The sequence below is a fragment of the Falco rusticolus genome, chromosome 18 (assembly GCF_015220075.1).
Source record: "Falco rusticolus isolate bFalRus1 chromosome 18, bFalRus1.pri, whole genome shotgun sequence".
In the NCBI taxonomy this organism is placed as follows: domain Eukaryota; kingdom Metazoa; phylum Chordata; class Aves; order Falconiformes; family Falconidae; genus Falco; species Falco rusticolus.
Window position 1 is genome coordinate 6020343 of NC_051204.1, and position 23114 is coordinate 6043456.

The 23114-nt window shown below is 49.9% G+C and overlaps 1 protein-coding gene across 1 annotated transcript; it reads right to left on the reverse strand.

Moving 5' to 3' along the window:
• Positions 1 to 1525: 1525 nt before the first annotated feature.
• EFTUD2 (elongation factor Tu GTP binding domain containing 2) lies at positions 1526 to 23103 on the reverse strand. Its single transcript, XM_037411211.1, has 28 exons — positions 23048 to 23103; positions 22510 to 22615; positions 21494 to 21659; positions 20934 to 21012; positions 18643 to 18718; positions 18312 to 18377; positions 18020 to 18055; positions 17028 to 17118; positions 15823 to 15905; positions 15162 to 15328; positions 13959 to 14083; positions 12251 to 12314; positions 11807 to 11897; positions 11259 to 11394; positions 10849 to 10976; positions 9664 to 9857; positions 9415 to 9526; positions 9059 to 9199; positions 8574 to 8675; positions 8016 to 8098; positions 6822 to 6908; positions 6404 to 6530; positions 5866 to 5953; positions 5227 to 5345; positions 4684 to 4778; positions 3715 to 3868; positions 2623 to 2730; positions 1526 to 1986 (listed from the first exon to the last, which is right to left on the reverse strand). Exons 2-28 carry the CDS (start codon positions 22612 to 22614, stop codon positions 1891 to 1893), a joined length of 2919 nt encoding a protein of 972 aa, XP_037267108.1. The 5' UTR covers position 22615; positions 23048 to 23103; the 3' UTR covers positions 1526 to 1890.
• Between the last annotated feature and the right edge of the window lie 11 nt (positions 23104 to 23114).

The following is a 23114-nucleotide window of genomic DNA, read 5'->3' on the forward strand; positions in this document are numbered from 1 at the left end:
CAGAGCCCCCCCGGGGATGATGGATGTCCCCTTCCTGGGACAAAACCCCTTGCCGAGAGAGGGCCACGCAGCCGAGCACTTGGCTCCAGCGCTGGGGTCACATTCCCCAAGCCCTGGGACATGCTGCAGCACCGAGCACACCGCCGGCCCTGCGGGCACTGATCCTGCTGCAGCCCTGGCGTGAGCTGCTCAGGTCTTGCACAGCTCCAGGAGCCGCCTGGCCTGGTCCCCAGCGGTCCGGATTGGTGCTGGTCTGTACTGGGAGGCATAAAGAATCATCCCTGGCAAGGCTGGCAGGGTTGCAAGGCACTGGGCAGGGCTTGAACCCCGCTTCACCCCAGGGCAGAGGGGGAACCCGCCGCCATCGAGGCCACGGTGCTGGAGCAGGTGCTGGGGCTGATGCGGGAGGGTCGCTGGGGAACCTCCCGGCACAGAAAGGCTGAGCCCAGAGCTCAGGCTGGAGCCCCCTGCAGCGCAGGGGAGCCCGCTGGGTGGAGGGGATGGGACGGGATGGGACAGCAGGCGTGGGCAACGCTGGTGTCCGCTGGCAGTGGCAGGAAACCCTTCCCCCTGCCCAGTTTCCCAGCTCTGCGGCCAAGCGGTGGCCCCGAATTATCCTCTGCAACGTCCACTTCCCGCAGGGACCCAGCAAGCTGCGGGAGGGCTGGACAGCTTTCCTGGGGCTGCTTCCCATCAGAAGGTTGTGGGGGGGCTGTCCTTGGCTTTACCTTCTGCTCCTGGGGTGCTGTGTGCCCCCACAAGCCATGTGGACCCCATCAGGGATGCCCTGAGGCAGGTTCCCAAAGGCAAGTCTCACGGACCAGGCTGCCATGGCCAAATTCAGCACAGCAGCATCAGAGTGACCCCGGGCAAGGCTCAATGTGGGGGGGCAGCTGCTCCAGCAGAGCCAGGCCAGGCAAGAGAGAGCGCAAATGCCCCCAGGAGACACACAACAGTCTGTTTCACCCAGCAGACCCAGGGCACAGTCCAGAGGCAAAGCTGCGAGCTGGGGCAGGGTTGAGGACAGGAAGCCCTAAAAACCTTTCAGAGCACGAGCAGCTGATAAGATCCCCTGAAAACACAGCAGGAGCCCAAGACCTAGCAGGAAGGGAAGCGGAAAGGCTTAGTGTGGGACAGGACAGGGCTGGGGGACACAGAACCCTTGGGAGTGGGACAGGCTGAGGACAGGGGGAATCGGGGCTGAAGATGGGGTGAACTGGGGCAGCGCGTGCTCTAAGCACCAGTGAATGCGGAGCCTCTCCCACTGCACCTTCTCCCGGTGCAATCAGACCAAGACCCACCTGGAAGTTTGTATTAAACGTTTTCAAGGGTTCAAAAAAAGGTGTACAAAAAAGGGTAAAAGCCACTCTTGCCTCTTCTCCTGGGGAGGCTGGTAGAAGCATTTCCCCCCCCACCGGCATCGCCAGCTTCCTCAGCTACCCAAAGATGTGCTTTGCCCAAAGCAACCATCCCCTCCCCAGCGGTTAGGAAAGGGTTAGCAGAAACTTCAAATACTTGACGCACATTTACACTCAGTCCTTAGTAATCTTGACATTATATTCACGCAGCTCTGCTGTAGCTGGGGATAACCCACGTGCCTGGAGAGAGCCTATCCGAAGGGAAAAATCTCCTCGCTGGAGGCCACAACTGCTGAAGACTAATCATATAAAAAGCATCAGCGCTCTGGGCTGCTCCCTGTATGGGGCAGGCCCTGAGCGCACAGTCCACAAATGCCATGGGAGATTTCTGCAGCCATGAAAGAGCGACCTGAGGAGTGGTTCCCTGTGTGCCCTGAGCATCCAGGTGCCAGAGCTGGGCAAGCAGGGACAGGGAAGGACAAGACAGACATGGGCCAGGACTCCGGTCAGCCCTCACGCTGCAACGGCACATTCACATGGGGTAGTTGAGAACGACATCTTGCTTGGCCAGCTCCAGCAACATAGGGTCATCGAAGAACTTGCTGATGCTCACATCCTCGCTCAAGCCCTGCAGGGTAACCGCAAAGCCAGAGGTTATTCCTCGGGCAGCCAGCCCTCCTACAGCCATTGCAGCAGAGATTCCACCAAAAAGCCCTGGTGTCCCACCGTAAGATAAATTTTTGGGCTCCAGAGAAGGCAAAATTTGCAAGGCATGAGGTGCTCCTCAGCAGCTTGAAGATATCCAACAGCCTCTCAGGAAGCTGCAAATAGGTGGATGCTGCTGCTGAGTGTATCTGCCAGCCCACTGCCCTCCCAAAGGGGAGCTTGATTCCCTCTGCAGTCCCTCCAGCCCCCCAGTCCAGCTCACTGAACTGGCACAGAAACCAGTTGCTGCTTCTTCCACAGGACAAACAGGCTAAATCAGGCCACCAAGAGGTCAGACAGGCTGTGGAAGGAGCGGGACTCAGCAGATGCTGCAGGACCCCACTTCCGACTGGAGTTGCCGCCAGGGGAATTGCTCATAGGACCATCCCAGGCACCAGCAGGCAGCATGGGGGACCAAGAGTGAGGGAAGTCCTGAGGCACAAAGGACATTCGTCCACTCTGGGAACACAGAAGGGACATGGCATGCCCCAAGGGATGACACCACAACAGCTCAGCTGCTGGTACAGATGGACGCTACAGGGATTACTCCCAGACATACCTTCCTACGCCTGGTCTTGATCATGAACTCTCTAGCCAGATGTGGGGCTGGCTGGGGCTCCAGGGGTCGGATGACAATGCTCTTGTCCAAGGGGTCACCAGGCACAATCTGAAACACAGGGCCAGATGTCAGAGTGATGCTGGGGGATGGTTCAACCTCCTGGAGAACTTGAACTGCAATGGGAAACACCCCTGGGCCATGCAGACACCCCCAGCCTTGGTCTGAGACAGCCCCAACACCCAATCTGTTCTCCTGGCACAGAGAAACAGTTATGCCACTAACAGTGATCATGCCTGTGAAAAGTCACTAATACGGTGTTGATAATCCAAGCCAAGAACATGTCCCACCTTGCCCACATGCTGGTGTACTCTAAGACCTCTAAAAACCTACCACCCAGAACAACCCATGTAGGTCCCAGTCAGCACAATGCTCTCTGCAAATCAGGCACATTTGCCCTTTTCAGAGATAAGCCTCAGACTTACATCTTGACCTTTAAGCCAGCTCTCGGGGCTCAGACTGCTGCTGCTCTCGCCTGACTGTTCCACAAGTAGCTGTGCACCTCACAGGGGCAGCTCTCCCACAAGACCTGATTTGCCCCAGACACTGAAGTGGCCAGACAACAGTATTTGCCCCAAACTCTGTTTTCCATAGGTTTAAAAAGCCGCCTCTGAGAGACAAAGCCGAAGCGTGGCAACCTGTGTCCTGCAGCAGACCAGTGAGTGTGAGTCCTGCTCCAAGACTTCTGCTCCCCAAGCTGCAGAGCACTGAGTGCACCCAAGCAGCTTCCCTTCTCCCGGACAAGGATGTCCTCTCTCCAGGCACTAAAGGACACTTACGTTCAGCAAGCAGCAGCGTTCAGCGCTCCCTCACTAGTGCAAAGGGTGACGTGACATCGAACAAAGCCGTTGGCTTCTGGCAGACACTTAACAGCTACCACGCAAAACCTCCCCAACCTGAGATCCTTTGCAGATGTTCTCCAGAAAAGTTGTCCCGCACTGTGGGAGTTGTGGCATTGAGCTCTACCAAGGGCAGCTACCTGGGGCCTGATCCTACCACCTCCCTCTTCCCTGTCTCACTAGGGCATGGACTCACCTGCCAGTGGTGGAAGACAGACAGCGAGAAGGCTTGTCCCTGCGTGTGGGTCCTCAAGTCTGTCTCGAACCCAAAAGAATCAATGGCTGGGATAAAGGCCTTGATGGTGTAGAGAGGAGAGCCCGGGATGGGAGCATCTTGCGTCACATGGCCTCTGCCAACATATCCAAAGATCAGTCTTCCTATATGTCACAGCATCACTGAATCGTTTGGGTTGGAAGGGACCTTGAAGACCATCCAGTCCAACCTTCTGCCATGGGCAGGGACACCTCCCACCAGCCCAGGTTGCTCCAAGCCCCATCCAACCTGGCCTTAAACACTTCAAGGAACGGGGCATCGACAGCACCTCTGGGCAACCTGTGCCACTGCCTCGCCACCCTCACATTAAAGAATTTTTCCCTAATATCTAATCTAAATCTGCTCTCTTTTAGTTCAAAGCCATTATTCCTCGCCCTATCAGTACACTCCCTGATAAAGAGCCCCTCCCTATCTTTCCTGTAGGCCCCCTGTAAGTACTAGAGGCCACTCTAAGGTCTCCCCAGAGCTTTCTCTTCCTTAGGCTGAACTCTCTCAGCCTGTCCTCACAGGAGAGGTGCTCCAGCCCCGATCATCTTCATGGCCTCCCTCTGGACCTGCTCGAGCAGGTCCCTGTCTATCTTACACTGAGTGCCCCAGAGCTGAGCACGGTGCTCCTGGTGGGGTCTCATGTCCCTTTACATATTCTCCTCTCTGACACTTGGGAAGAATCAGACACAAACCAAAGGCTGTGTGTGATCCTGGACAAACCCCTCACCACATGGCATAGGGGCTGGGATCAGTCAAGGAAGCTTTCAGCTGTCCCTTCACACAGATTTCACCCTCTCCGCTTGCTGTACGAGCAGTGCCAAGCCTGTGAACGTCTCTAGCAACCTAGATCCCAAGTGAGCACTTGCAATACTAAGGCGACAGCCGCTGGCCTGAGCAGCTCACCTCCGTCTGGCCAGGACTGTGTACACCGCAGACACGCAGTCGGCAGGAGCCTGCACCTCCACAAAGTAGTAGGGCTCCATCAAGCGAGGGGTGGCCTGTGAGGAGAAAGGGACACAAGCCACTGAGCCTCCAGTAGCACCAACATGATTCGGCTCAGTCAGTCAGGGACTGGCACGCTTTGGTCAAACACCGCGCCTGACTGGGGACAAAGGGGCTCCTGCTGCGCCATGGCTGCCCAAACCAATGTCAAACAAACGCTGAAACGAGCTTTTCTCCTTCTGGCCATGAGTCATATGTTTCCCTCTCCATGACACCCACCCTTCCCAGCAAGCCAAACAGTAGCAAACAGACTGGAACGTGATCATTTGTAAAACCTGTCTGCCAGCCCACAAGGGTGCTGGAAGCATGAATGGATGGGGTCAGAGTAAACCCACACCCTTGGGGCAGACAGCGCAGCATGCATGCAGCCTGCACTCCTTAAGAGCCCTCAGAAGCCCGCACAGCACGAAGTTCAGTCTTTGTCATGCACAGCACAGTCCTCACCATCAGGAAAGCGGAATACACCACTCTCCGGGCTGTTGGGATGATCTGTCCTCCACCCCGATGCAAGGGCTCCTGAGCGATCACTGCATCCAGGATCTTAAACTTCACATTGCGGATCACTGAGGAAGGGCAGAAATGACAGCAAGTGACCTGAGGGGATGTTCTCTGCCATACCAGCACCAACCGTGCATTCTCAGAGACCGTGAGAACGTAGCAAAGACCAGGAGCCACCAGAAGAATTTCTCCTAAGTTTTATTTCAGCAGGGAAAGCATGACCATGTCCTAACCCTGCACATCAAACACAAACAACTCAGCAGCTTACCTTGCAGGGTGCACAGTGGTCTGCACCTAAACTACATGAGCAAAGTCAAGGTCTGGAGGAGCCAGCCTGCCAGCTAACAGGCTCTGGTCTGTAGGCAGACAGCAACTGCCAGTGCCTGAGTGGCATCTACAGCCAGGAAAAAGGGGGAGGTTCTGTTATCTCCCTTATCACCCATCCCCAGAGCTGTCCCCAGCTGTGGGGTGAGAAGGGAACTGGCCACTGAGGAACTGCACTAGCAAAATCACTTGAATGCTTAGAGATGGAAGAATTGGATTGATCTTATTAGCTCCACTTCTCCACAGGCAGGTCCTACTTACATTCATCACAGAGAGGCCCTTCCCTCGTCCCCCACTGAAATCCCTGCACAATGCTGTCCTTCACAGAGCCCAGCAGCGACTTGTCCACCTATAGACAGACAGAGTGCTTCAGAGACCAATTCTGAATCAATCACCCGGCAGTAACACACAAACCCCGGTGCTTAAAAGCCAGTTCCTAGAAAAGCAGTGATGACCCCCCCACACCACCAATGTCCACCCTCCCCCTCACAGCTCAGGAGCATCATCTTCAGGTTTGGCATCTAGAGCTACAAATTAAGAGTACATATTTTGGTAATCCTGAAAGGCAAGCTGATTATTTTCCATTTTTGAGGATGTTGGCACAAATAACAACGCCTGAAAACCAGGCAATTTGCTAGCCAGCGTAGGTGGAGGAAGTACAGCAGATCCAAGATCTGGCAAACCAATGAGCACAACAGCATTAAGACCTTGCTGCAGGTTCTGGAAGGAATGGTCACCTCTTGGCACCACAGGTGAAACATCTCACTGAAACGTAACCACCCTGCCCTGTGCTTCTCACCTCTGAGGGCAGCGTATCATCTACCAGGATGTTTGGGCCAGTGGCGTCTGGCCCAAAGGCCCAGATGGAACGGGCAGCCAGCAAATCCCAGTCGTATTTGGTCTGGAAAAATTCACCCAGCTTCTTTCTGATAGAAGAAGGAGGAAAGAAACTTTAGGAAACAAGTCTCTGACCTGCATTCACAATGTATTCACGACCCTGTTCCCTTCAGGCATAAAACGGTCTCAGCTGTTTACCTGGAGCAACTCATTTGCTGGGGCAGGGATGCTCACTGACTAGCTGGTAGCAATACTGAACGCAGGACCCCTGCCTAGAGGTTGCTGGCTGATACTGTGCACCTTGCAGATCCCAGCATTCCCTTTTTTCCCCCAATTATTTACTTCTAGATGGATTCCTACTCTCACCAGATCTGTCATACCTGTTCCACGTTATCTGGACTACTTCATTTTCAATGTCCTCTGCGAGCCCCTTCTCCAGAGGCTCAGCAATCATTGTGATCTTGTTCCTGAGAAGAGAGACGTTGCAATTAGTCCACAGAATGATGGAAATGGCAGTAACGGGCAGGACCTCAGGGACTGCGCACTGCTTGAACACAGCCAGGGAGATGAAGCCATCCATGTCCTTCGCTGTTACTGTCTTGCTTGTACAGACAGTCCATGTGCTTAGCAACTGCTCTCTGAAGTCTGTTGTTCAACTCCAGAAGCAGACTGCTAAGGGAAAGTGTGGCCCCATCCCTCCTGCCAGACGTCCGGCGCTTGTCCAGGCACGAGCCAGGCGATATGCCTCTATGTCGGCCAGCAATTGCCGTGTCTGACACGTGAGATGTTGCCTTGAAGAACACCACCAACTTGAGTAACCTGCCCCCAGAGCAGGTCTTTCAGCATGCCCAACAGTTCAAAAACTGACCTAAGACTTTCTGTTCCCTGATATAAGGTTGCCAACCAAGGAGAGAGTGTAGCAAATAAAGGAGGGCCAGAAGAACCAGAAACCACAGAGGAAACACAGGAAAGCCATCTTCAGCAGATGACAGATCACAATTTCCCCAAAAATTCAGGTATAATAAGAGGTACTGTGCTCCCAAATCTCCTACTGGTTATTCAGCCTCTGTTCCCTCCCAGGCCTCCCTCTTTCAGTCATGTGCATCTCACCATGCATTGCTGGAGGAAGAAGATGAGACCAGGCTGTAAGGCTCCAGTACACCACCAGAAAGGAACAAACCCATTTCAAGATTAGGTATGGACAAAAGAAAACAAAGCTTTTGCTCGTGAAATGTTTGGGGAGTTACTGAAGGCAGCACTGGGCTCTCTGGCACCTGCTCAGGGATCCCAATACATCTCCTAGTCTTGGAAACACCACAAAACCAGTGAGAAGGTGTAAAAGAGAGGAGGATGTAGACCTGTATTTATTCCCTCTATTCTGAGTTTCTACAAAGCACAGAAAGATCCCTGGGACTCAAATAGGTTACTGAGGAGTTCAGCAGAGCTGCTGCAACAGAAGGCTGCCCACTCAGGCATGAGAACAGACCCTTTGGAGGGGATGAAGTCTAGCCTAGTCTCCAGTGAACCCCTCCATCTGCCTGTTGCCAATGCCCAGCTTGCCCGCAGACTCTTACTTCTTGTTGGGTGTCTCAGCAAAGCACTTCAGGGAGGATGTCTCCACCACTGTCTCACAGAATGTCACAACTGGATCGGCGACCTGGAGTAACAACAACAGGTTTGTATACTTTCTTGTTTTTAAAGAGATCGTTTGAAACCTTTGAACACCTACAAGAAAAAACATCAGCACTGGGTATGAATCACTGAGGCCTGCACAGGCAGCTTTAGTAATTCCTTCACTCAAACGAGACAGGAGAACATTTAAACCTAATTCCAGGTATGAAAAGTTCTGCTGTATTTATTTGATGCTAGCCAGGCAATGGCTGAAGTACAGGAAAAGGCTGGAATGTGGTCGTACACTCCTCTCCAAGCCAGTTTTCACTCTCTCAGTTGTGACAGAGTCAGGCTGGAAGAGTTACTTTTGCGTCCAACAACCCTTTTTCCGCCCCCCCCCTTTTAAAGGAACGTGACAAAATCCATGCTCTATGTTCTGCTAGGTTTAGTTTCCCATCCTTCTGAGATAGGGAGACAAAACCCCCTTCCCAGCTGAGAAAATCCCTCTCTCATTTCCTCACCTTGATATCAATCTCTGAATACATCTTCCGTAGATCGTGCATCACACAGTCCAGGTAGAGCTCCCCCGTCCCCAGGATCACATGCTCCCCAGACTCTTCCACCTGAAAGGTACGAGAGGCGTTCAACCGACAGCATTGCTGCTCACCGGCCCTCGCCTTCCAGGCTCCTACACAAGCCTGAGGAAGCATCAGCTTTACATAAACTGGTTGGGATCAGAGCACCCCAAGGAAATCGCCCACAGCCTTTTCTAGCAGAAAGTGCCGACGTGCTCTGCAGAAAGCTGCTTCCCTGGCACAGCAAGGTGTGTACTTTTCTACTGGATGGACAGTTTTCTGCTATTTCCACATGACTTATGAGATAACTGCAACAGCATGAAAAAAACCCACAACACACAAAACAACCTACAGTAAAAAAATATTTAAGGTAAGCCTACGAGGCAGCCCACAGCATGAGCTGAAAACAGCCACACATACACCAGAAATACCTTAGTAGTAAGTGAGGGGTAACTCTTGTTGACTTTGCGGAGACCATCCAACATTTTGGGGAGCTCTGAGGGGTTGACTGGCTCTACAGCTATTTTGATAACAGATGTGGTGTTGAACTTCAGAGGACGGAAGATCTGAGCCTGAAACCAGATAAGGACAAAGAGCTGAAACTCTGCATCGTTAGATGGCTGCTGGAGTCAGACCCAGTGTTTGAAGGTGTTCTCTTTCCCTCAGTGGCTCTGCTGCCCTGGCACCTCAGCCAGCAGGTTTTTTAACCTCACCACTGGAGCTTCTGGGATGCGCTCCATCACCTTGACTCCTTGTAAGGCTGAGTGATACCAGTTAAGCACTATACCTCTTCATTGCCCCGAGGCTCCGTGACCGTTGCAGTCTTCACTATGGGCTGGTCCACTCCCTCAATCAGCACCCAGTTGCCAGCAGGAACCCGGTTTACCTCTATGTGATACCTAAAAGGCAGGAGAGCAACACTGCAGCACTTGCCGCTGCCAGCCTCGGGTCCCTTGCAGAGCCATCCTCCACCCTGGCAGCGATGACTCCCGGTGACTTCTCTCCCACATGAGCATATGGCCAGGGCCTTTCATACCTTGCAACCGAGATCCAGAGGCGTCCGACGGTGCAGATCTGGGAATCCTCCTCATCTTCCAAGGTATAGTTTTCTCCAAGGACCTTCACAGGCTGCCCAGCATGGATGGTACCACTGAGCACTCTGCCAAAGGCATGGAACTGAACACCATCGTCTGTGCTGTACATTTTTGTTGTGTGACACATCAGTGGACCCTTCCCGTAAGAGAGAGAGAAAGAGAGAGAGAGAGAAATGAGCCCCTCAAAATACAGTCAAGACAGACACAGACCTGGTAGGACTCTTGGATACAAAGCGATTAACAGGCTGGAATTTAGAAATACTTCTTTTGATTCGCCACGTCCTTAATTTTCTTCCACTGGAAGCCTTACTACTCCTTCCCCTGTATGGAAACCCCTGGAATGACTTTGGACTTTTCTGCAGCTCTTCTCCCTCCTCCTGCAGAACAGTAAATAGCACTCAGGACAAGGCCATGAGAAGAAACGTCATCTGCTGGCCTGCAAACCAGCTCAGGGCAGAGCACCCGAGCCTCACAGACCACAGCTTTCAGTCCCATAAGGTCACCCCATAACTGGCGATCTGGTGACAGTCACCACTGTATAGTTTTACGTGAGTACTCAGAACTCATTAAAGAGATTTGTTTTCTCTCCAGACATTAGAGCAAAAGTCATGGGCAAATTCCTCACTAAGCTGCTGGCTGGCATTGGTGTCTCTAGACAACTCTGAATGACAGCTCAGTACAAACTGTTTGAGGAGGAAGATTTTTGCAAGGCTTTGATATGAAAGGTGCTGACTAACTGATGTACGGTTATTTTTATCAGTACAGTTCAAATCAGTTTTCTCAGAGTTTGGAGAGAGAATCAAACTGCAAGGAAAAGGGACAAAAAGGCAGCAGAAGGACACAAAATCACCCTGCAGTTCCCACGTGCTCTGAAGTCCTGACCTAGTCCTGTTCTTCTCCGAACACTGTCAAACAATTCCCTCTCTCAAGGGCTGCCCTGGCAGGCAGCTAAAGTTTCTCAGAGTGAAGAGATTTGTTTCAGTATCGGATGAGAGGTTTCAAAATGCTGGAAGTCAGATCTGTGCAGATGGCTGTCTAGGAGGCAGCTGCCCTGTCAATGCAGTGAAAGGAGAGCATATTTGCCACGCTTTTGGACACTCAAGAGCAAAGCAGAAGAGTTTGCTTACATCAGGGTCGCATTCACTCATGGCCTCCCCTAGATCAGAGTCGACACCACCAGTGTAGGTATGCTCGATTTTTGTCTTGGCTCCCACCTTCGGGGAGGGGATATGCTGCACACACATGTCCACAAAGCCTGGAAAAGTAATAATTCATGAGAACAGGACTAAGCAGCACAGAGGAAAGAAATGGACTCCAACAACAACAAGGCAAAGCTGTTCTGACTGCAGCGCACCCACAGCAATGGGGAAGACGCGAGCAGTGTCTCAAGCTGTCCTTTGGAAAAATGGTTTAGTATTTTATATTTGGAAAGCTGAGAAGGGATTTGCATTACATGGCTGTAATACAGCCCTTAACTCTGTTGGCGTGAGACTAGGGTATTGGGAAGATTGTGCAGGGGAAGACGAACAGCATCTACCTGTGAATTCCCCAAAGAACTTCTTGCAGACAAGCCGCAGGAGGGGTCGGATGTTCAATTTCAATTCCTCTTTGGTCAGGTGGATGCCAAGTTCATCCAGAGTCCTGGGTAGGGTTGTGTCCACGTCCCCCACCACCTGCAAGACAACAAGCGCCACTCTCAGCTTTGCTGTGGGGATCAAAGCCAGTAACTCCCAGGTGCAGCTTCACCCACCAGCCATCACCCCCAAGGCTCTTGATCTGCTCTGCTTTAGAGCTCGCACAAGAACTGGTTGGCTGGTTCAAATTATCACTTGGCTGATATTAAAGCATACTAGAAAGAGCAAAGGCAGTTCTATTAACTGTGCAAATATAGGGTTACGTTTGCAGGGAGCAACTGTTAAGGAGTTGTTCACTGCTGCTCTGCACCCCCAAACTCCATCTGTAAAGACCACTCCAAGCACAGGACAGGTGAGTCCCACAAGCACCAGACACACCACCACCACCCAGTGTTCTGCCCTCGGCTGCTGCGATCTGGAACTATGGGAAAGAGAATGAACCACCACATACCTGAGCCAAGATCTTGTACAGGGGCTCCAGAATGAACTCCACAAAACTGCGCTGGGAACTGCTCGTTGGGGCCTTTTTAGTGAACTTGCGGCTGTTGGGAGACCAACAAAGAGACATGAGGAGCAAGCACCCTGCAAGAACCCCTATGCAAACACAGCCTCTGCTCTTCCCAGGTTAGCTTCTCCCTCCCAGTCCTCCTAGGAAGCTGTCAGGGACACAAGAGTCCTCCTTACTCCAAACAAAGGCCAGAGGAGGTGCTCTGCTCCCATGGATTCACACCAAGCAAGAGGCCTGACTCAACCCTTCCCAGACACTACTCCACCACAGGATCATAGGACAGCTCAGGTTGAAACAGACCTTGGGTGGTCACCTAGTTCATGTTTTACAGGGAAAGGAGGAACAGACCCAGCAATAAACTAACAGATATTTAAGCAGGCTTCTTACGTCTTCGGGTTGAAGTAGATGTCACCCCAAAGCCGCTTTGCAAACTCCTGATAATTGATATCGCCTAAAAGGAAAAAGCAAATGACAAAAGTCTCTCAGATGTCACTGTATTTCATCTCAGAAATCTCTGGATTTTGGCTTTTAAAACAACCCTGAGGACAGGATTTTGTGGACTGATGCCGGTGAGCAATTCTGAATAAATGATTAAGCCCCGGCCTGGGGAGACCAGGCATAAAACAATCCACTGAGGATGACACCAGCAGCCCAGGTGCACCGTGGGTTCACAGACTCGCTTCTCAGGAGCATTTCAACTCTCTCAATTACACACAAGGTTAGCACTGAGAAGAGCTGGCCTGCCAGACACTGCGCTGCAGGAACCCAGTTACATCTGCTTCATTTGTTAAAGCTGCAACCTGACACTGTAACGCCAAGGTGCTGGGATGGCTCACACCCCATCTGCCCCGCAGGCTTATCACAGGCATTTTCTGCCTTGTTGAACATCTCCAGGTTCTTTTCTCTGTTTCAGCTAATGCACCAAGTGCATAGACAAATACCCAAGCGCTGAAGGAAAAGTGTAGTGCTTGGCTGTCATGGTGGATTTACAAATAATAAGACAGCGGTGATAATTTACAGCAGTTTCCAAACAAGCTTTTGCTGTGGGCAGATGTACAAGCATAAGAAATTTCATGGTGGCTGCAGTTTTGACAGTTAAACTACTATACCTCATGGTAGTTGAGCTGACTTTTATTAGCGGCTGCACATAAAATCCCCAGTGGCCACAACCGAATAGCACTGACTGCAAGTGCCCGTTTAGCTCGTGTCTGCCCCGCATGGTTGGTATCTCCTGCCGACGGTGCCTGCATCTTTATCAGTCCCCCAAAGAAAGGGTATCATCCTAGCAGGCACTGAGTTAATGCTCTGATGCCCAGGGAGCTCATTTATTTCTCCAAACTCACAAGGACACGTGATAGTCCTGACACATCAGTCTCTGACCTCTACAACTTCACCCTCCCTCAGGCTAACTTCTTTGCAAGAGCTAGGCCAGCTGCTTTACAACATCCTTCTTTCCCTGCTCACGGGTCCTACAGATCACCCCAAATTCCCCAGTGTGAAACTTCAAAAACCTGGGCCGTTCAGCTGGCTAATGCAAGGAAAAGGCCCACTTTTACAAGTGGCAGATTGCCTTGAGTGGGCACCTGGGGAACAGAAAATTAAATCAAAGCCAGAAAAAGACAGTTTCTTAAAAAAGAAAGAGGGCAAGAGTGCAAAACCTTGTGGGCCAAGCCTGCGCCGGGCTGCAGCTGAGTCTCAGACTCTGGAGACCTTTGTGAGAAGGCAGGCAGAACTTAACTGCTTCACTTCTGAGCTGTTGCAGTAAGAAAGCAAAGCACAACACAAACACTTGTCTTCAACTGCCATGGCAGAATTTGTTTTTTCTGCTTAAGGGCATGTATAAAATGCTGGCTTCTGACTCAAGAAGCATCTATCAGAAGAAACTATCCAGCTAAAAACAAGTTAGAACTGTACTTTTGCTTTTTACTGCCCAGGACTCAGATGTGCAGTACCTCTCAACTCCTAGAAATTCAAGAACACGTATACTGGCCATATACATGCAGTGACAGTTGAAGCTGAATGGCATAGAAAGCCTCAACAAAAAAGGTTACGAAATGAGATGTTACAGTGTACAAGGCTTCTGGATAATCCTCACCATATGTATCTGCATAAATCTTTGCAAAAGATCCCAGCGTGAAGCAGATGCTGTACTGTGAACTGGAGAAACACACATTCCCCAGAAGGGGAGACAGAACGAGGTTCTCATCGGTAGAATACATGCTGAGAGGAGACAGTTTTTGAGACAAGAAAAAAAATAATAAAATCAATGTTATGAACTAAGGAAGACACTTCAAACCACTTCCCACACCAAACAGCAGTATGCGATAGGCAAGGATTCTGCATTGCCAAATAGCATCTTAAAACAGGCCGCATCATGCTTGCCATTGGAATTTCACGGCCAGTATCACTTTATGTCTATAAACTTCAAAGCATTAGTGTCCAAAGAAGTATTTCAAGATCTAAAACTAAAACATTACCAGCACAAGTGCTTTGTATTTCTTATCATGTAGAATTCTTCTTCCCCTAACTAAAGGCAGCAAAGTTGGTCAACCAAGCAAGGGAAAAGATACTACAAGGCAAATAGCGTAGGGGTAGAATTTAATCAAACACTTAATGAGTTCACAAGCATGCTAGACAGGATAAGTTACCCTGCTGAGAGCTGCTTGATGCCAGCAGCAACTGAACAGAGACACATGCAAGTGAGCTCGTGTGCAAATTCACACGAACTTGAAGAGGAAAATGCTGTTAAGGAAGTCACCTGGATGCAGAACCCCCACAATAACAATGCATCGCTACTGCAAAAGCCGGAGAAGATGTCCCTTGCCTCTCTGAGCAGGGTCTTGCAAGGTCTGACCATAGCAATATCATGAGTCTCTGTTCAGGGGTTGGGACAGCGAGCTCCCATTCGTTTTGTAACAAAGGTTTAGGAGCTGTGAGACATCTCAACCTACAATTTTGAGATATAGCCTGGATAATTTCAGTGTATTCGAGACATCTGGGAGCACAGAAGTTCCCTGCTCTGGTCATATGTCCCCCCTCCCTACTTTTTAACGGGGGGGTTGAAGGGGTGGGAAAGAGCTGATGCCATGAAGCTTTTCAGGCAGAGCCAATCCTGCCTAATTCAACAGACTGGCCGAGATGAATTTGCAGCAGTTCTTCCTGCCCCATTTTCTATGATTCAACACATCAAGAGACCAACTCATTAGGTTTTAGGCATACACAAGGCTCACAGAGAGAAGCATCTGCAATGAAACAGGGACAGCAAGTACTAACCACACACCATGCCAATCACCGATACCTGATCAGACCATTAACTTCGTCTACGATATGTCTGAGTTTGTAGTAAGCATCCGTAGGGGGCAATTTCAGCTCCAGGATCAGTCGGTCTATCTTGTTGATGCACACGGTCACTGCTAGCCTTTCCTGCACCGCGTGCTTGATCAGCCTCTCCGTGTTCAGCATTACCTGCAGGGAATAACGAGCATAAGCACCACTAGCGCAAGGCCTCCATAAAATGCTATCTAGTGCGTGACAGACAAAGCAGTGACCCTTACACACAGGGCTGCAAGCCCGTAGAGAAGCCTAAGCTCAGCCGGCAGCAGTCAGCTACGCTTTCTGAAATTTAGAAGTAGGTGCTTGCCCAACCCAGTTCCGTGAATCCTACCCCTTGGACATCTCTGATATAAATAACCTGCTCAATTTTAGGTATCATGGGGATGGAGATGCAAACAAGTTAGATAATCAGCCTACAGGTCACATTCATCATGTCAGCCCTGGACACAGAAGCCAGAGGATTGTCTCCCTGTTTTGGCTGGAAAACACTCCCGCTTCCCAAACTGTCCGCCAAAAACCCTTCACCCTGCAAGGCTGAATCCATCCCAGGCATTCAAGCTAAGGCAGATCGAAGACTCCAGAGGAAGAGATTTGGAATTTAACCCCTAGAAGAACCTGGCACTCACCCCCTCAGCCGCATCAATGAAAAGCACAACGCCATCCGAAATACGAAGGCCAGCTGTCACCTCATCAGAAAAATTGACGTGACCTTCAAAAGCACAAAATGGTGGTGAGACCAGAGTAAGCCCCGATGCCAGCAGCACAGAGGGTGGAAAGCCATCCTTCTGCTTTGCAGCTTGTTTTGGTCACAGGTATCCAGCAAGGCAGAACACAGACGGCTTCCTCCTCAGACAGGGACCCGGCAGTGGCTGCCAGAGCTCTGTATAGGGATTCGCTTCAGCTTTAATGCTATTTTTTGAGAATAAACACAACTTATTTAACAGGCACTTTTCCTCACATTTGTTACTGTTTTTCTCACAGCTCTGCATAAGTACTTCAGGAAAAGGAGGAAGATTACTTCTCATCAAAGAACAACAGATGCCTCTCCCTCCAGTCTCCTCCTGCGCGCTAACCTCCCTCGTCTTGAGTTGTAACTCAACAGATGTGTCCCAAGACCCTCTTTCCTAAAGTTTGGCCTCGGTTTCTTACAAGTTGATCTGCGATTATGTTCCCCCCCACAGGAGCTTGGCAGAGGCTTGAGGGAACTTGCTGAGAGTCTCACTGTGGGGCAACAGCATCTGAGAAAAGCATGGTCCCCACTGTGCATGGTGATACCTGGAAAATCCAATTCATTACGTGCTGCTTGTACACTTGGGTGAAACACATTTTCAGCCTCATTAGCCCTCAATTATGCCAGCTAATCAGAAACACAAACAAGACTGACTAAAAGCCAGCTGCACAGTCATTACTGCTGGAAGTGATTTCAGAAGAATGAACTTAGCTAAAGGCTCAGGACTAGGCTGAAATCATCTATAAAAAAACACAAAACAAAACATGGGTTTCCGTCTGTAAAAGAAAGCTTCCCAGGGTTTCAGTGCGCCTAAGTGACATTTCCACATCAGTCCGAGGGTATAGATTCTTTCTTTGTTTTTCTGAGCCAGTGCTACCCAACCCCACCACCATCCAACACAAAAGCTCTTTGAAGGCCCTCATTAACCATCACTGTACATGCTTTTACTGCTCTGCTCCTGTCAATAGCACTATCCAGAGGACCAAAGAGGTTTATTAAAGAAAGAAATCTTGATTCACATGGTCATGTATCTGCTCCACACATCAAGTTGCCTTTGGCTAAGTGCAGCCCAAACCAGGATTTTCAGGATTATACAATCACCTGGAGTGTCGATGATGTTGAAGAGAAAAGACTTTCCCTTGGTGTCCGGCAGAACAATTGTCACTGGTGTGCTCTTGATCCCTACTCCCCTCTGAAAGAAAGGAAATCAGATCATCAGTCAAAAGGAAAAAAAAAAAAAGATCACCATGTAAAGATGTAAAAGTTGATGAAGGAAAACTCAGAGAGATGGAAAGAAGTAAACATCCATACAGGACAACCTGTTATTCCCAGGGAAGGAGTAACAACCTCAGATCACTGCAGTATCCAGCCCAGCTCCCCCACCTATACTGGCTCAGGCTGGTGAGCCACCACTGCACAATCCATACCCGATTTCAGCTGAGGAAGTATAATATGCAATACCAGTGACAGAATAAGCGTGTTTTCCTGTGCTTTTGCCCTTCTGCTGCTATCAAGTTATACCTCAAAGTGTAAGAAAGATTTGATCATACGGAGTATAAAGTAGAGCATTAAGATGTAAAGAAAAAAGTGCTTCATAGGATTGTTCTGGTCATGACAATATTTAGCGAGCAGGACAAAATAAGATTCCCATTCACACCCAACCACACAGAGTCAGAGCACCAGCTAAGAGTTCCCATCACAGGAAACCAAGGAGAAATGTATTTATTTTGAAATCATAGGTTTTCTTCTCATCCACCACTACTGCGAACCCCTTCCACCTCTTTCTCTCAAAGAAAATAAGTTACCAACATACTGGGATAACTCTGCTATAGATTCTCAACATTACACACGTTCTCATCTCAGATAAATAAAATCATACATGGAGATAAGGGTTGCAGGAAATGGAAGAAAGTTGGACCAGGGATCCTACTGAGGCAAACAAGAGGAGCAGATCACTTTACTGATGAAGAAAACAAACAAAATGAAGGCACAAAACAATGTTAAAATGGAACAGGAAACTGCCTACAGTAAGTAACTGTGAGCAAAGCATGAAACAACTGGGTAAAAATCACTGCCTATCCTACAAGACTCACCTCTTGCTCTGTGAACAATATATCAGTGTAGCAAAGCTGCAAAGACAAAACAACAGTCAGAATATCACATTTTGGTATCAAACAACACTTTTGAAGCAGGACATGATAACTCTTTACATATGGTTAAGGTGGCAAGTAAGTGACAAGAGACAGAATTAGGACAGAGCTCTGGCGTTCCAATCCTACGTTCTAATCACTAAATCCCATTTTCCCCACGTACAGTCATTCTCCCTCTGAGTGTAAAAGCCAACCCATGTTCCCCAGGGCAGGAACAGACCAAAAGCTCACTTACGTCCTGGTCGTAGCGCTTCCGGATTTCTGGGTGTGTCTGTTCTATCAGGCAGTCAACAAAACAAGTCTGAAAAATAGCAGACCACAAGAGAAAGGAGGTGACTACATTCAGACAGATGAATACCAGTACAACCCCATCCCTCCAGTAGCAATACAAAGCTGGGCACGGTATTATTTCCATGTGGCTGAAAGAAAACCTACAAATAACTGCATTAGCAAGAGAAGCAGAAAGAGACTGCTCCTGCAGAGAGTAAAGGGTCAAGAGCAATGGTAGAAGTAAGCAACAAACAGATCATTACTACTACCCGATATACCTTGGATATTCACACTACCTTGCCGTGGTGAAGGTGCCCACACAGAGTCACATTTCGAATTAGCTCTGAGTTGTCCATCAGATCTGCCAGGAAACTGGAGGAGCAAAAACACAAAAGACTGTTGGAGGCTTCTGCTGTGTCTAAGAAAAGTAGGTGCCATTTCAGCTACACTTTCTACCCAAGGTGCCCCCTGAATCCTCTCCAAACTTTCATTCTGCCAATGCCCTGCGGAGGAAGAATCCCACTTTCCAGATGGGGAGGATGCAAGTTGGAGTCCTAGACAGATGGCAGTGGGTGGGAGGATATGGAGCTGGTAAAACTGCCAACGATGGAATATTATTGAATATTTTTCTTCTCTTTAGTCAGTATTAGAGCAAAAGTCACATCCATGTACTCAGATGATGAAATACTTCCACTCAAATAGTGGCAGGCAGTCAAGTAAATCACAGAGCTGGATAACAAGCACCCCACACAGTTCTAAAAGGTACCCACAGGGCTCCACAGACCATTAATTCTGATTTTCAGGTCTTAAAACAGCGATGTTCCCAGGGACTCAAGGAAACAGTAATAGAATTTCAAACTTTTTAGAATTAGCAGCTGAGCTGGATAATGATGGGCCAGCCACTTCTGCATGGGTCCTGGCCAAAATATAATTGAGATCCTAAATTACCAACTCCCTAAAAAATAATGGCAGGCTATAAAAGATGTATCCGTTGCTATGGGTCTGCAGAACATAAGTGCTGTCAAATAATCTCCTTTTAAAAAAGACTTCATTTTCATTGATGCAATAGACTTCTTAACATAGAACGTTTTGATCAAGAGCTAAAATACACACAAATCAATAGTAATACTGATTAAAAGCTTGCTTATTGGCCTTAAAATGAGGCTAAATGGGAAATCAATACCAAGCTTGCAGATTTCTGGCTATGTCCCACAAGGAATTTCTCTTGGCCCCATCCTAACCCTTCACATCACCAAACGCGATGAAGAGGAATTCATTGCAGATGGAACAAGCAGAGGACAGAAGGATCAGGAAAGCGGTTGACAATGAAGAGTACAGGTTGTTGACTAAGAGCAAAATGGACTGCTTAGAAAAATATGATCCAGCAGGCTATTTCAATCATATCTGGCTGTATCAAAACTATGAGAAACATACACCAACATTCCAAAAAGGTCCTGGGCATCCAAGTAACCATCAGACTGAATATAAACTCCAGTGAAATTTTGTTGCCGGAAAACAACAGGATCCTTGATGACAGGCAGAGGGACTGCTCACATTGGGGTCTGTTTGGCACGCAGGGAACTGCTACTCAGTCTGCACCTGGTTCTGGGATCTACGCTTGGAAGACAACTATTAAAAACTGGAAAAAGCTCTGACTAGCCATGAAGTGGCGTATGGAAAGATGAGCCTAACGAGACACTCACGCAGCTCAATCTGTTCATCCTCAAACAGAAGACAACATACAGGAACACTACACACGCAAGGATACAGAGCCCCTCCACCCATCGACAAAACGTAGACATTGATGATAAGATTGTATTTTAATCGGAAAACGTTTTTATTCCTTACCAAAGTTGTGCAAGATATTACATGCCAAATATTTAATTTGTTTGGATCTTTTTCCAGGTTTCCTCCCAACCCTGGTGTCTCAGGGGCTGCTTTGCAGGGTACAACCAGCAGACACCATCAAGAGCAGCAGAACTGCAGCTCAGCTGCAGCATTATGCTGACCTACACACAACTTTGCATACAACCAGTGGTATAACAATTCCCCCTGGAAATTCATCCTGGAAATTCTTCCAGGGCAGACAGGAATTAGAGACAGCAGTAGGCCAATCATCACTGGGATCAACCCAAAATGTCCCAATATGAAGTGTGCCACACACTGACCATATAAATACTTCTTGTACCGGTCAAGAAAACTTGCCTTCAACAAATCTGCACCACTGGAGTTTCTGAGTATCAAACTCTTTATTAGCTGTCAAAGCACAATTTACATTCTATTTCAGAAAATTATGCACTGTTCTACATACTGCGGAGGGAAAGATGAGCTGTAAAATGGTTACTCTTGTACTTTCTTCTTCTTGTTCCTGGTACCAAGTCAGGGAAATGGCTGCACTCAGTTCCATTGCTGAGAACTGACTTGTTTGCTAAGAAACAAAGCCAATGCCCCCCGAAATCTGCCTCCTCCACATAGTACCTACCACTCTGCCTCCCAACCTTTGCCTACAAACAACAAAAAGTGAGGAAATCACAGCACAGATGGCTCGAGCCAACATACAAGCTTAAAATCCCTACATATTACTTACTCCATCTCGTAGACAGTGACCGGTAACGTCTGTTCCATCAGAGAGAATTTTTTTGTTTTCACAGGTTTAATAATAGGCTCTGAAAACAAGAGAAAGAACAATAAAACACTGTCACCAGAGACCCTGAACCCAGCAGACTCAGAAAACAATCGTAGGGAGCAGGGACTTTTGCAGACAAAGCCACAGTTTTCAAGCTGACAGGTTCTTTTAGCTTCTTATAAAAGCAGTTGTACTAGATGATCCTTGTAGCTCCCTTCCAACCAATCTATTCTGTTTATTATAGAAGGATCAAATGAGATGACAAATGCATTTTCATTTCCCCTTAAGTACCTTTCCAGTATCTGTTCTTTGAAAGATGTATTTGTTTGGGATCTGTAACAATCCCCAAGCCTAGGATTAGTGCTAGACAAAGAGTCTAGTCTTGGGGCTGAGAGGGAATTTGAAGGGGGCATTAAAACCAATGGGGAAAAACAAAGGGAATGGTATTTTCCCTTTTCCAAGGAGCCACTAAGAGTCTTCTCCTCCCTCCATACCCAACCTGCTGCTTCCTCACCACTTACCAGTGAGAGGCTGCGTGTCTTCCTCTTGTACTATTGTCTCTACTTCAGGCCCATAGACCTCCTCAGCGGTGGGATAGTATTTCTTATCCTCATGCAGCACCACCTCCATCCCAGGGTGGTCCTCATCATGGTCCCCCATATCATCATCATCGTCATCATCCTCAAGCTGCAACCAATGCTCACATTTAGCTGCTGCCAGCACAGAAGTGTTTTACAAACACCAACCATCCCAGAAGGTACAGCTCTGACGTTGTACAGCAAAAGTGAGCCACAAACCCAGCCTGGGAGCCACTGCTGCAGCCCCAGCACCTCACATTCATCAGCAGAGCAGCTTGCGGAGGTGCCCTCTGTAAGCCACACATCTCTCCCTACCGAAAATTAACAGCACCTTGAAAATTAACAGCAAAAGGACTTGCAGAGATGCCTGCAGAGGGAGTGACTCCCGCCTCTCACGCACACACAAAGAGAACCACGCTCATGCACAACACACCACACACAGACACCACTTTCAGATGATGTGCAGGAACAGGAGACTACAAGGGGCTTCCTCGATCCTCTGATGCTGCCCTCCCTGCCCTACTCTGGTGTCTGTGAACTCTTGCTCTACCTTCACCACTGGAAAACCGAGCTCCCTGCCACACTGCTGTACGTTACTAAAGGCCTGAAAGCCTCACGGTGTGGAAAAGGATCCTCCACTTGACCGAACGCCAAAAAAAAGCCAAACACAGCCCGAGCTACAGAAGCTTCCAGTTTGAACCATGATTCAAGCAGAAACTTTGCCTTTCCCTCCATCACAGGAACAGGGGAGCAGCTTTTGCTGAACCCTTTAAAAACCAAACCCACTCTGATCCTCGGGAGTCAAATTCCACCGCTGAACAGTGGTGGACACTGCGGACCCAGAGCCCGACACTGAAAAGGAATCGCTGCAGGCGGTGAAGGACCGTGGTGCATGTCCCCTGCTGCCGTGGGGTTACAGGCAGGCCCCCGCGCCCCTCGTGCCTCCCACCACCACTCACCTCGTCCAGGTCTTTGGACTCTCTGCCCAGCTCGTCGTCGTCATCGTCCGAGTCCAGCTCTGGCCCGATGTAGTTCCCAAACTCGTCGTACAGGTCGGTGTCCATACTGGGGCGGGGAGGGGGTCGGAGAGTGCAGGCTCTGCTCCCAGCCCCCCGGGACCCCTGCCCCAGGCGCCCCCGGGGACCCCGGCCCGAGGCGCCCACCCCCGGGACCCCGGCCCGAGACGCCCCCCGAGGGACCCCGGCCCGAGACGCCCCCCGAGGGACCCCGGCCCGAGACGCCCCCCGAGGGACCCCGGCCCGAGACGCCCCCCGAGGGACCCCGGCCCGAGATGCACCCTGCACCCGGCGCCGCGCTGCACCGCGGCCCCCGGGCCGGCCCTGCCCTGCCCCCGACCTGCCCTGTGCGCGACCCCCGGGCCCGCCCGCCCCTCACCAGGACCCTCCACCGCCCCGAGAGCCCCGGCCTGCCCACCGAGCGCCCACCGCCCCCCCCCCCCGGGCCTACCCTCGGGCCTACCCCCAGCCCCGCGCTCACCCGCCGCGCTGCCCTCGCCGCCGGCGCCGCCGCCACGGCTGCGGAAGGCCCCCGAGCTGCCCCCGCC

Bases quoted from the DNA above. Each gene is read 5' to 3' on its own strand.
- EFTUD2 (XM_037411211.1), bottom strand. From the start codon at position 22,614: ATGGACACCGACCTGTACGACGAGTTTGGGAACTACATCGGGCCAGAG. The intron at 17,119-18,019 runs GTGAGTCTTGTA...CCTTTCTTTCAG, and splicing joins TATTGTTCACAGAGCAAGAG to AGGGGAGTAGGGATCAAGAG. The intron at 15,329-15,822 runs GTGAGTGCCAGG...TATTCCCTGCAG, and splicing joins TCATTGATGCGGCTGAGGGG to GTAATGCTGAACACGGAGAG.